General features: G+C 41.1%; 1 protein-coding gene across 5 annotated transcripts in view; it reads right to left on the minus strand.

The window, feature by feature from the left end:
- Nucleotides 1-14,930, minus strand: part of LOC138749500 (E3 ubiquitin-protein ligase NEDD4-like) — a 266,638-nt gene that overhangs the window by 32,769 nt on the left and 218,939 nt on the right. For all 5 annotated transcript variants that reach the window (XM_069910912.1, XM_069910911.1, XM_069910913.1 and 2 more), the window contains 2 exons: nt 12,577-12,783; nt 11,116-11,193 (listed from right to left, as the gene is read on the minus strand). In XM_069910912.1, coding sequence (XP_069767013.1) covers nt 11,116-11,193; nt 12,577-12,783 — 285 coding nt within the window. The remainder of the gene's footprint in view (nt 1-11,115; nt 11,194-12,576; nt 12,784-14,930) is intronic.

The following is a 14,930-nucleotide window of genomic DNA, read 5'->3' on the forward strand; positions in this document are numbered from 1 at the left end:
ATGCACAGATCCTGTTCTGTTTCCAGTATAGTTGAAAACAGAATTTGAGAATAGCTCTTTACTGCCACACTTGGTCAAATGTCACCTTGATGTCAAAAGCAACCACTCTCACCTCATCTCAGGCTTCACTTTCTTGCTCCATGTTGACCCAAGACAGTGATGAGGGCTGCAGTGATCCTGGTGAATCCAAAACTGGGCAGGTGAGTAGGCACAGCCTGTTAGCAGTGCCAATGAGAACTTCCATCATTCTAATGATGATTGACAGTGGATCAACTGATCATAAACAGCTGGATTGGAATTGTCCTGAACTATGAGTAATTTCTCACATTTTCAGGTAGACGTTACTGTCTTAACCACTTGGTTGGAGGCATAGCTAGTCCTTCAGGACTTCAGCCAGGACATTGGTTCCACAATCCTTTCTGCATCCAGTGCTCTTGATATCACATGGAATGATATCAATTGGCTGAAAGCCAACTTCTGTTGCATGGCATTCTCATGAGGATGCTGAGATGGATGACATATTGCTGAACACATCAGCATTGTTGTTAGTACTCACAACCAGGTGTAGTCATTGCTGGGCTTGAGGATGTGCCTGGAACTCCTTCTCCCATTAATTATCCTCCACCCTTTACATTAGGCATGGTTGGACATCAGACATCAGAGCACTTAGCTCTACTGGTTGCATATTGATCAGTTCACAACTAGTCCTGGGCTACAGCTTCACCACATGAACCACTCATAATTTTTAGGTGTTGCCCAGCATGACCTTTAGCATTCCCCGGCTTGACAGTAACACCAGATGAAATATATTCAACAATGTGGATCCAGATTATGGCACTGATTGCTGATGGTGTTCAGCACCTCACATGTGCCCAATTTGAGCTGCCATACCCATTCTGTCTATCTGTTTTAATAAGACCAATGGATGGTGCCCTTGTGAAGACGGAACCTTGTTCCCACAAGTTGGTCACTGCTTCCAACATAATTGTGAGAGAATGCATCTGCCACAGGTAGGCTGGCAAAGACGAGGTCAGACACGTTCATCACTTGTGCTGGTTTATTCACTTCCTGCTGCAGATTGAGTCCGACGGCCAGGAGATTTGGAACTCTGCTGGTTTCGTCATCAGGTCATGTTACGGAGTCACTCACTGGAAATCCCCACCAGTACCTGTTACTTTCAGTGCTCCTTTTACCACAGTGCTATTTGCCATGGTGGAGAAGGGTTCAGAGAGCTCGTTGCTGTATCTGACCCGACCTTGTTGGTTTTTGTGCAGTTGGATAACCATGTTGAGGAACTTTGGGGGGCATCTGAGGCGCTCTAGTATTTGCCAGAGCCCTTTCCTACTCACGGTGTCGAAGGCTTTGGTGAGGTCAACAAAGGTGATGTAGAGTCCTTTGTTTTGTTCTCTGCACTTTTCTTGGAGCTGTCTGAGGGCAAAGACCATGTCAGTAGTTCCTCTGTTTGCGCGAAAGCCGCACTGTGATTCTGGGAGAACATTTTCGGCGACACTACGTATTATTCTATTTAGGAGAATCCTAGCAAAGATTTTGCCTGCAATGGAGAGCAGCGTGATTCCCCTGTAGTTTGAGCAGTCTGATTTCTCGCCTTTGTTTTTGTACAGGGTGATGATGATGGCATCACGAAGGTCCTGAGACAGCTTTCCTTGGTCCAAGCAGAGCTTGAAAAACTCATACAGTTTGGCATGCAGACTTTTGCCGCCAGCCTTCCAGACCTCTGGGGGGGATTCCATCCATACCTGCTGCTTTGCCACTTTTCAGTTGTTCAATTGCCTTATATGTCTCTTCCCGGGTGAGGACCTCATCCAGCTTTAGCCTTAAGGGCTGTTGAGGGAGCTGGAGCAGGGCGGATTCTTGGACTGAGCGGTTGGCACTGAAAGGGATTGGAAGAGTTCTGACCATCGGTTGAGGATGGAGATCTTGTCGCTGAGGAGGACTTTGCCATCTGAGCTGCGCAGCGGGCTTTGGACGGGGTGAGGGGCTGTACACAGCCTTTTCTTTGGCTTGGCTTCGTTGACGAAGATTTATGGAGGGGGTAAATGTCCACGTCAGCTGCAGGCTCGTTTGTGGCTGACAAGTCCGATGCGGGACAGGCAGACACGGTTGCAGCGGTTGCAGGGGAAAATTGGTTGGTTGGGGTTGGGTGTTGGGTTTTTCCTCCTTTGCCTTTTGTCAGTGAGGTGGGCTCTGCGGTCTTCTTCAAAGGAGGTTGCTGCCCGCCAAACTGTGAGGTGCCAAGATGCACGGTTTGAGGCGATATCAGCCCACTGGCGGTGGTCAATGTGGCAGGCACCAAGAGATTTCTTTAGGCAGTCCTTGTACCTTTTCTTTGGTGCACCTCTGTCACGGTGGCCAGTGGAGAGCTCGCCATATAACACGATCTTGGGAAGACGATGGTCCTCCATTCTGGAGACGTGATCCACCCAGCGCAGCTGGATCTTCAGCAGCGTAGACTCGATGCTGTCGACCTCTGCCATCTCGAGTATTTCGACGTTAGGGATGAAAGCGCTCCAATGAATGTTGGGGATGGAGCGGAGACAACGCTGGTGGAAGCGTTCTAGGAGCCGTAGGTGATGCCGGTAGAGGACCCATGATTTTGAGCCGAACAGGAGTGTGGGTATGACAACGGCTCTGTATACGCTAATCTTTGTGAGGTTTTTCAGTTGGTTGTTTTCCCAGACTCTTTTGTGTAGTCTTCCAAAGGCGCTATTTGCCTTGGCGAGTCTGTTGTCTATCTCGTTGTCGATCCTTGCATCTGATGAAATGGTGCAGCCGAGATAGGTAAACTGGTTGACCGTTTTGAGTTTTGTGTGCCCGATGGAGATGTGGGGGGACTGGTAGTCATGGTGGGGAGCTGGCTGATGGAGGACCTCAGTTTTCTTCAGGCTGACTTCCAGGCCAAATATTTTGGCAGTTTCCGCAAAACAGGACGTCAAGCGCTGAAGAGCTGGTTCTGAATGGGCAACTAAAGCGGCATCGTCTGGAAAGAGTAGTTCACGGACAAGTTTCTCTTGTGTCTTGGTGTGAGCTTGCAGGCGCCTCAGATTGAAGAGACTGCCATCCGTGCGGTACTGGATGTAAACAGCGTCTTCATTGTTGAGGTCTTTCATGGCTTGGTTCAGCATCATGCTGAAGAAGATTGAAAAGAGGGTTGGTGCGAGAACACAGCCTTGCTTCAAGCCATTGTTAATGGAGAAGGGTTCAGAGAGCTCATTGCTGTATCTGACCCGACCTTGTTGGTTTTCGTGCAGTTGGATAATCATGTTGAGGAACTTTGGGGGGCATCCGATGCGTTCTAGTATTTGCCAAAGCCCTTTCCTGCTCACGGTGTCGAAGGCTTTGGTGACGTCAACAAAGGTGATGTAAGAGGAGTCACGTGATGGAGTAGTGGCCGGACGGTGAACTCCAGCCCTCTCCAGAAAAGTCGGGAAAAACAAGAAAAAATACAAAGGCACAGAAATACAAGTTAAAGAAAAGTGAGTATAAAGGTGGAAAGAAGATGGAGACAAAAGGAGAAAAATCAAAATCAACGGAAAGAAGAGAGGAAGAGAAGACAACGGAGGAAAAAGGTGAAGGCCTTACCTGTCCGAAGAAGCCCGCTGTGGAGAGAAGACCCCACTACCTCAGGTCGGTAGAAAGAGAACTACAACAATGGCTCACAGAGCCGAGTAAAAATGCGCAACCGCGCATGCGCGACTCCTCGCGCATGCGCGATGCGCATACAAAAAAACACACCGACGGGAGGGGGGACCAGCTGGGGAGTCGATCTCCACAGCCGGCAACGACAGCTGCAGAACACCTGCAGCAAGAAGAGACCACAGAAGACAATAGAAACAAGAAAGATGAGGAGGAAAGGGCAGCAAAGAAACAACAGATGGTCAACCTAGAGGAAGAAGAAGAGGAAGAGGAAGAGTACAGAGAAATAGAACAAGAAAAGATAGGCAAGGTAAAGGAGGTACTTGCTCTTGTTAGAGGATACATGGAGTCATTTAAAGAATGGCAAACACAGGAATTCAATGATTTAAGAAGAAGAATAAACAACACAGAAAAGAAAATAAATAAAATGGATATGACCTTAACAGAAATGGGGAAAAAAATGGACAAGATGGAAGAACGGGCAATAGCAGCAGAAATGGAGGTAGAAGACTTAAAAAAGAAATTGGAGGAATCTAATAAAAAAACTAAAGAGACACAAGAATTACTAGCCCAAAAAATAGATATAATGGAAAATTATAACAGAAGAAATAACATAAAGATAGTGGGCCTCAAGGAAGATGTAGAAGGCAAGAATATGAGGGAGTTTATAAAAGAATGGATCCCTAAGGCCCTAGGATGTCCAGAACTACAGCAAGAAATGGAAATAGAAAGGGCACATAGAGTATTGGCCTCTAAACCACAACCACAACAAAAACCAAGATCTATTGTAGTAAAATTCCTAAGATATACTACAAGGGAAAAGGTACTGGAGAAGACAATGGAAAAAGTAAGAGAGGGCAACAAACCACTGGAGTATAAAGGGCAAAAAATCTTCATTTATCCAGATATAAGCTTTGAACTCCTAAAGAAGAGAAAAGAGTTCAATGCAGCAAAAGCGATTTTATGGAAGAAAGGATATAAATTTACACTGAAGCATCCTGCGGTATTGAAAATATTTATCCCAGGACAACAAAACAGACTATTCTCGGATCCAGAAGAAGCACGAAAATTTGCAGAACAATTACAAAAATAGACTGAGGGATGAAGACGGGTAATGAGAGCAAAAATTATCACGATTGATATGTATGTGGGTAAAGACAAAATAGACTGAGGGATGAAGACGGGTAAGGAGGGTAAAAATGACCACGATTGATAGGTATGCGGGTAAAGAGGTATAAGAGTGAATAGTGACAATGGGCATATGTGAAAATATCTGTAATTAGAGGAAAACATAGAAAGTATAGACAAGAATTAACAAGGGAAGGTAATGGAATAGAGAGAATAAGGAGGGAACTAAAAGAGTGACCTTTGTGACATATAAAAAACGAAATCTTTTCTGGGGGGGGCTGGGTGGGGGGAAAAGAGCGGTCACTGCAAAATCAGTTGACGCTTGCGAGTGGATTCGCAAATCCAAATGGAGAGGGGAGATGTGGTTGTCCGACAAGGGATAAAGGGCAACTCAGGAGGGGAAGGGGAGATTGGGGATAAAGAAGATAGAAATAGGAGAATAAGGAAAATGTTGGATGTTGTAGGAATGTTGTCTGGTAAAGAGTTGAAAATAAGAAAACAGAAATGGAAAAGGAGGAAAGGTAATGATGGAAAAACGGAAAGAGAAGATAAACAAAATATAAAATGGCTACGCTGAACTATATGACTCTAAATATTAATGGAATACATAACCAAATTAAAAGGAAGAAACTACTAAATTTACTGAAAAAGGAAAAAATAGATATAGCATTTGTCCAAGAAACACATTTAACTGAATTGGAGCACAAGAAATTAAAGAGAGATTGGGTAGGACATGTAACAGCAGCATCGTATAATTCAAAAGCAAGAGGAGTGGCTATATTAATTAGCAAAAATGTGCCATTTAAAATAGAAGAGGAAATAATAGATCCAGCAGGGAGATATGTTATGATAAAATGTCAGATATATTCAGAGCTTTGGAATCTACTTAATATATATTCACCTAACGAAGAAGATCAAAAGTTTATGCAAGATATCTTTTTGAAGGTAGCTAATACGCAAGGGAACATACTAATAGGAGGGGATTTCAGTCTGAATTTGGATCCAAATATGGATAAAACGGGGAAAAAAATTAACAGGAAGAACAAAGTAACCAAATTTATAAATAAATCAATGCAAGAAATGAAACTTGTGGACATATGGAGGAAACAAAACCCAAAAGAAAAGGAATACTCATACTACTCGACTAGACATAAAACATACTCAAGGATAGACCTATTCCTGTTATCAGCCCACATACAAGGGAGAGTTAGGAAAACGGAATATAAAGCTAGACTATTATCGGACCACTCACCCCTGTTATTGGCAATAGAGCTAGAAGACATCCCTCCAAGAATGTATAGATGGAGATTAAACCCCATGCTACTTAAAAGACAGGATTTTAGAGAATTTATTGAAAAACAATTAAAAATGTACTTTGAAGTAAATACGTAATCAGTGGAAGATAAGTTTATACTATGGGACGCAATGAAAGCATTCATTAGAGGGCAAATAATAAGTTATGCAACCAAGATGAAGAAGGACTATAATCAGGAAACAGAGCAGTTGGAAAGGGAAATAATAAACATAGAAAAAAAATTAGCAATAAAGGAAGATACAACCAAAAGAAGAGAATTGGCGGATAAAAAAATAAAATATGAAACATTACAAACATATAAGGTGGAGAAGAATATAATGAAGACAAAACAGAAATATTATGAACTAGGGGAAAAAACACACAAAATCCTAGCATGGCAGCTTAAGACAGAGCAAACTAAGAAAATGGTCTTGGCAACAAGGAAGAAAGACAAACAAATTACATATAATCCAAAAGAAATTAAGGAAAACTTTAGAGAATTCTATGAACAATTATACCGAACCGAAAACGAAGGGAAAGAAGGGAAAATAGATGAATTTTTGACTAAAATTGAACTACCAAAACTACAAATAGAGGAACAAAATAAATTAACAGAACCATTTGGAACAGTAGAAATACAAGAGATAATAAAAAATTTACCAAATAATAAGACACCAGGAGAGGATGGACTCCCAATAGAATTCTACAAAACATTTAAAGACCTAATAATACCGCCCCTCCTGGATGTAATCAACCAGATTGATGAGACACAAAACTTACCAGATTCATGTAAAACAGCAATAATTACAGTGATACTAAAACAAGGGAAAGATCCACTCTCACCAGCGTCATATAGACCAATATCTTTGCTAAACACAGATTATAAGATAATAGCTAAACTATTAGCGAACAGATTAGCAGAACAGGTACCGAAAATGGTAAATTTAGACCAAACTGGATTTATCAAAAAAAGACGCACAACAGACAATATTTGTAAATTTATTAACTTAATTCATGCAGTAGAAGGAAATAAAGCACCGGCAGTAGCAGTTGCTTTAGACGCAGAGAAGGCCTTCGACAGAGTAGAATGGAATTACTTATTCAAAGTATTGCAAAAATTCAGTTTACCAGAGAAGTATATTAATTGGATTAAAGCATTATATAAGGGACCGTTAGCGAAAGTGACAGTAAATGGACATGTATCAAAGCAATTTAACTTAAGCAGGTCAACGCGGCAGGGATGCCCACTATCACCATTATTGTTTGCGCTAGCTATAGAACCACTAGCAGAATCGATAAGAAGAGATAATAATATAAAAGGAATAAAAATAAAAGACAGGGAATATAAAATCAGTCTGTTTGCGGATGATGTGATAGTGTACTTAACAGAACCAGAACTAGCAATAAAAGAACTATATAAGAAATTGAAGGAATATGGAGAAGTGTCGGGATACAAGATAAACGTAAATAAAAGTGAAGCAATGCCTATGAATAACGCGGATTTCTCAAAATTTAAGGAGGAATCCCCATTCAGATGGCAAACGCAGGCAATAAGATACCTAGGTGTGCAAATAAACAAAAATCTAGGCCAATTATATAAACTCAATTACAATCCACTAATGAAAAAATTACAGGACGATTTAGAGCATTGGAAAGAGCTACCACTAACACTGATAGGAAGGATAAACTGTATTAAAATGAACATTTTTCCAAGGATACTATACTTATTTCAGGCATTGCCAATACAACTGACAGAAAAATTCTTCAAAGAATTAAAGAAAATAATAAGGAGATTTTTATGGAGAGGGGGGAAACCGAGGATAGCACTAGACAAATTAACAGAATGGTATAAACAAGGAGGCTTACAATTGCCAAACTTCAAAAATTATTATAGAGCCGCACAATTAAGGTACCTATCAGATTTTTATCAAACAAGGGAAAAACCAGACTGGACGAGACTAGAATTAGATAAAATAGGGGAAAAGATACCTGAACACATATTATATAAATGGGACGAAAAATTGGTACAACATAGAACTTCTCCAGTATTACACCATCTCCTCAATATATGGAAGAAGATTCATGTAGAAAGAAATAAAATAAATTACCAAATACCAAAACTAATATTGACGCAAAATAAGCTACTCCCTTTTACAATAGACAACCTTGCCTTTAGAAAATGGGAAAAAAAAGGGATTAAAAGAATAGAAAATTGTTTTTCAGGAAGTAGATTCTTATCCTTTGAACAAATGAGAGATAAGTACAATATAACGGGAGATACAGCGCTGGCATATTACCAACTGAGATCCTACTTGAAAGATAAATTAGGAAGCAACTTGAGTTTACCAGAGGGAAGTAACCTTGAATATGTGATTACAGATACAATGTTAATCAAAAGATTTATAAAAAATATGTATATTAAACTGCAAGAAAAGGAAAATGAGGAAACAAATGGTAAAACTAAACAAAAATGGGAACAAGATTTAAATATAAAGATAAAAAAGGAAACATGGGAGAAGTTATGCTCTGGAACGATGAGAAATACAATAAATACGAGGCTGCGTATGATACAATATAATTGGTTACAAAGACTATACATTACACCGCAAAAGTTAAATAAATGGGACCCAACAGTATCGGATAGATGTTTTCGATGTAAAAAAGAAAGGGGAACAACAATTCATGCAATCTGGACATGTGAGAGAGTAGAAAAATTTTGGGATGATCTCAATCAGATATTAAATAAAATAACAGAAAACAATATACCAAAGAATCCAGAGATCTTTCTCCTAAGTAACATAAAAAATAAAGAATTTGGAATTGACTTGGAGGATGCACAAAAAAGATTTGTTAAGATAGCCCTAGCTGTAGCAAAAAAATGTATTATGTCAACCTGGAAATTGGAAGATAATTTGAAAATACAACAATGGTATATAGAAATGAATAAATGTATTCCATTAGAAAAAATAACATATAGTTTAAGAAATAATATTGAAATATTCGAACAAGTATGGGAGCCTTACATTAAATACAATAGCGAAAACCTACCGGGAACAAACATTACCTAAGTTGATGGAAGGAGAAGAGAAGAAAAGAATGGACTCAGTAGAATTTCTGGTGTATTTTTGTTGAATGACAACATTGTCTAACTGAATTAATGCAACCTAGATTGTATAACTAAAATGGATGAGAGGGGGGGGGCGATGGGGGGGTGGCTTGGGAGGAGGGAGGGGGGAGGGAGAAAAAGTCACTGTAAATGTGTGGAAAAGAAAAAGTGTATATCATGGCTATTGTGATTTATGGTGTGAAAAATAAAAAATTAAATAAAAAAAAAACAAAAAAAAAAAAACAAAGGTGATGTAGAGTCCTTTGTTTTGTTCTCTGCACTTTTCTTGGAGCTGTCTGAGGGCAAAGACCATGTCAGTAGTTCCTCTGTTTGCGCGAAAGCCGCACTGTGATTCTGGGAGAATATTCTCGGCGACACTAGGTATTATTCTATTTAGGAGAATCCTAGCGAAGATTTTGCCTGCAATGGAGAGCAGTGTGATTCCCCTGTAGTTTGAGCAGTCTGATTTCTCGCCTTTGTTTTTGTACAGGGTGATGATGGTGGAGCCTCGTAAAAACCCCTGAAGTCGCCAATGTCCGCGCTGAGCTGGGTTCGTTTGGCGAGGCTAGTCCTCCATTAACTACTCCATTAACAATGGCGTGAAGCAAGGCTGTGTTCTCGCACCAATCCTCTTTTCAATCTTCTTCAGCATGATGCTGAAACAAGCCATGAAAGACCTCAACAATGAAGACGCTGTTTACATCCGGTACCACACGGATGGCAGTCTCTTCAATCTGAGGTGCCTGCAAGCTCACACCAAGAAACAAGAACAACTTGTCCGTGAACTACTCTTTGCAGACGATGCCGCTTTTGTTGCCCATTCAGAGCCAGCTCTTCAGCGCTTGACGTCCTGTTTTGCGGAAACTGCCAAAATGTTTGGCCTGGAAGTCAGCCTGAAGAAAACTGAGGTCCTCCATCAGCCAGCTCCCCACCATGACTACCAGCCCCCCCCACATTTCCATCGGGCACACAAAACTCAAAACGGTCAACCAGTTTACCTATCTCGGATGCACCATTTCATCGGATGCAAGGATCGAAACGAGATAGACAACAGACTCGCCAAGACAAATAGCGCCTTTGGAAGACTACACAAAAGAGTCTGGAAAAACAACCAACTGAAAAACCTCACAAAGATTAGCGTATACAGAGCCGTTGTCATACCCATACTCCTGTTCGGCTCTGAATCATGGGTCCTCTACCGGCATCACCTACGGCTCCTAGAACGCTTCCACCAGCGTTGGCTCCGCTCCATCCTCAACATTCATTGGAGCGACTTCATCACCAACATCGAAGTACTCGAGATGGCAGAGGCTGACAGCATCGAATCCATGCTGCTGAAGATCCATATGTGCTGGGTAGGTCACGTCTCCAGAATGGAGGACCATCGCCTTCCCAAGATCGTGTTATATGGCGAGCTCTCCACTGGCCACTGAGACAGAGGTGCACCAAAGAAGAGGTACAAGGACTGCCTAAAGAAAGCTCTTGGTGCCTGCCACATTGACCACCGCCAGTGGGCTGATATCGCCTCAAACCGTGCATCTTGGCGCCTCACAGTTCAGCGGGCAGCAACCTCCTTTGAAGAAGACCACAGAGCCCACCTCACTGACAAAAGGCAAAGGAGGAAAAACCCAACACCCAACCCCAACCCACCAATTTTCCCCTGCAGCCGCTGTAACCGTGTCTGCCTGTCCCGCATCGGACTTGTCAGCCACCAACGAGCCTGCAGCTGACGTGGACATTACCCCTCCATTAATCTTCGTCCGCGAAGCCAAGCCAAAGATTTGCCATGGTGAGCACTGGGGAGAGCCATTAGAGAGTAACCAGGAAGTTTCTCGATTCAACTGCAAAAAACTAGAGTGACTTTTCCTTGCTAAAGACAAAGCATTTAAGCTGTAAATACTGACTTGGGAGAGCAAGGAGGAGATAAACTTACAGGTAGTGGTCCAAGATCCAGAGGATCTAATGATGGCTTTTGTCTTGCATGAACTGGAATCTTCAGTCTTGGGTCCTCCTGGTTGCAAGATTCAAGAATAGAATTACTAAACAACACTCAACTAACCCCCCTTCCCCTGCCTCTGTCCTCTCTCTGTCCCACCTTTTTAGTCAGGCATCTGCCTGTTTTTGCTTATACCTGACGAAGGGCCCAGTCCCAAATGCTGATTACCTTTTACTTCCAATGGATGCTGCCTAAACCTAGTTTCTCTAGAATGCTTGCATATCGCACTCAACTAAATCAGCAACTGCAGGGAACAACTGTTCCCTTCCCTGTGATAAAGTTAGTAAGCACATATTCCTAATTTTGTCGCTTATAATATTTATTGTTATGAATTTTCAGCTTCTTCAAACTCCTGGTGCTTAAAAGAAACAATTTACAGTAAATCTACTCTCTTGCTTAAGATCCTTTTTCAAACCACTCTTTTTGATCAAGATTTTATTCTGCATGGTGTTTCCTATGACACCTAAGAAAGCTCATTGCTCTGATCATATTTTGAAATTTATCTCTTCTATCTAACATAACATTCAGAAAAGCACCTTATTTCTTTGTCAGACATGCAGTTAAATTGCTTATCTTAAAATATAATTAAATTAACATCACATCATCAATTATTAATTTTTGTGATTTTACACAGTTAACATCTCTTTAATTCAATTTTCTCAGCGAGACAATTTCATAGAGCTAATAATAAGTTAATGGACCGCCCAAATCTCAAACTACTCTCAAGCTTGCCACTTTAAGTTGAGACCCGAAAGAGATGATGATGCAGGATTTTGGATTCATTTGGACTCTTCTGCTGAAGTTCCTTTCCACACACCCAAAAGCATCTTTCGTGCATCAACCATTTTCATCAATTATGAAAAGCATGTGAGCCAAACATTTTTTTGGGGGTGGGGGGGAAGGGTGGGTTTACTGTTCTTGATCTCAGTATGATGACGATAGGGGATCTACAATTTGTCCCCACACTGTCCAATCACCCACGTAGCAGAATATGCTGGAATATGAGTGCCGTGGTTCCAAGTATGTCACAGTTCAATTGGGATAAACGGAGCACAGATTTGCAGATCTGGGATTGAAATCTTAAGGCAATTAAAGTATATGTAAAACTTCAGATTTCAGATTTATTGTCAGAGTATATAGATGACATCACAGATTCTTTTTCCTGTGGATGTGCAAGAATTACAACTAATTGCTAGTGCAAGAAGGCAGAAAAATGGGGCTAAAAAGGATAGTAAACCAGCCACGACAGAATGGTAGGGTGCACTCGATGGGCTGAATGGCCTCACTCTACTCCTATGTCTTATGGTCTTCTATGGACTATGAAACATAGTCTTAATGTGCCATAAAATCCTCTCATCTTGTTTCGTGAGAATACTGATAAATGAAACATCTTCTTACCCATGTTGTAGTTTTGGTGTTGTGATCAATGAAGAATGGTCTCCCATTGGTTACAGATCGGATTTCCCATCCAGGGGGGAGAAAACCCACCTCAGGTTTTCGTTGGCGACTTGGTGAATTTTCTGGAGAATCTTGAGGGGATGCTGAATGAGGAGCATAAACTGTGAGGGTCCGACTGGATTTTGGCTGCACTGCCTCTCTAGTGGTCTGCACAGTAAGTAGACAAGAATACATGTTTTCCATCCATTCAAACAATGTCAATGAAGACAAATGACTGTATTTGATAGCATATAAGACTGCCCCCCCCCCCCCCCCAATTTCAACAGGGAACATAAAGAATTTTTTTTAGTGTACATGTTTTAAGGCATTTTTTAGTGTACATGTTTTAAGGGTAAGCAGGCCTTCCAAGACCTGGCCTTGGTGGCCACCATGTTGTATTTGCCATTGTATACTGGTAATTGAGAGCAAACACGAGGACGAGGAAGGAGGACGAGTACTGAGTGTGGAAGAAACAGGTATGTGCTCCTTGTATGTCTGGGATATGGCAGTAGCAGCAGTGCTTGAGGGGGGTGGGGTTTTTAGGGTTGGGGTGGTGGCACCCTGGGCCCTGTGGGGATCCCTCCCTCCCTCATACCAGGCTCTGGTGGCAATACCAGGGGGACAGTGGGGGATCCCTTCCTTCCTGATACCAGCCAGCAATAACATGCATTTGTATTTTGGAAATACCATGCGCTTCTATTTCGGGGCACAATGCAAGATGGTGGCACTTAGCAGTGACAATGATCACTCAACATATTCACCAAAAGGTAGCCTTAGCATATAAGACCCGGGGGGATTTTTTGGGGAAAAAAGTGGGTCTTATATGCTATGAAACACAGTATTTCAATTGAAATCAATTAAAGTCCAGAAGGGAAGACATCCAGTTATTTTATTTTGCTCATGATGAAGGCCTCAGGCCTGAAACTTTGGTTATGTATCTTTATTTTTGCAAAATAAAATATGTTATGTGACCTGCTGAGTTTCTCCAGCATTGTGTTTTTACTACAATCATTACGTCTGCAGACTTTTGTGTTTTACTCAAGACATGCAGTTACTTAGGCTTCTAGGTTATAACTTATTTTGTGCCAAACTCATGAATAAGATTGTGGGACTGATATTCACAAAGGTTAAGTTTCATCATCTGGATCAAATATAGTTCTGAAGTTTGATTCAAAAGACCTTTTGCTACCCTCAATCTATATCTCACAAAAACACAGATAATAGAAAAGATTGATCAGAGAGAATCAACAAGCCCGCCAAACAGAATTCTGTGTATAGAGGTTACCATAAAGTCAGTATAATATTTATACAATACATGTCCTGAAAAAGACTAGAGGCAAAAGAAAACAAATGGACCTGCTTAAACAAAATCCACTGAGCATTCAGAAACCAATATAGGTAAATGTCAATTCCGTTTTCCCGACTGCTGAGTTCCTCTAGCAAATTGTTTTTTGATTCAGGTCGCAGTATCTGCGGTCTCTTGAATCACTAGGTGAAAGAAAGCTTGAAGGACTTTTGTGTTTGAAGCGACAAATATGGGAGATGACTTAATAGAGGTATATCAGATTATGAGGGGCTTGGATAGGGTGGACATCCAGCTCTTTTTTCTCCAGGGCAACAATAGCAAATAACAGAGGACATCTGTTTAAGAGTTTGGGAGACATGTCAGAGGTAAGATTTTTTTTTAATAGAGATTGGTGGGTGACTGGAATGCATTGCCAAGTGTGGTGGTGGAAGCTGGGACAATGTGGACATTCAAAATATACTTAGATAAGCACATGAATGCAGGAAAAATAGAGGATATGGGTGTGTGATAGGGAAATATTAGATGGTTGTGGAATATGTTTACACTGGTCAGCACAACATCATGGGCCAAAGGGCTTATACTGTGCTGTAATGTTCTATGTAAATTCAAGATGAAACAAATATGCAATCTCTGTGTTTTCTGGTATTTGGAATACCAGCAATGAAATTAGAGTGACAGTGGATAAAATGTCTATTACACTGCTCAGCTATTTAACTAGAGACACTTCATCACATGATATATTTCCGTATAACTCAGCAAAATATAAAAGCATCAATTCAAGTGTAACATGCCACAACAATTGACATGCCTTAGCTAGAACGTAGCTCTATTCCGTAATTCCAACTGTTTATAGCAGCTTTTGCTAGTGGAATAACCAGAAGGCCACCTTGCATGCTGTGAATTTGAATTTAGCAAATCTGGTTAATGCAAGTTAGCAGAAGGCAAAGAAAGCTGTCCCAAGGATTGGAATTTGCTAGCTGACATCTGGCTGGCAGGTAACTCAGATCCA

This window comes from Narcine bancroftii, chromosome 14, assembly GCF_036971445.1.
Source record: "Narcine bancroftii isolate sNarBan1 chromosome 14, sNarBan1.hap1, whole genome shotgun sequence".
In the NCBI taxonomy this organism is placed as follows: Eukaryota; Metazoa; Chordata; class Chondrichthyes; order Torpediniformes; family Narcinidae; genus Narcine; species Narcine bancroftii.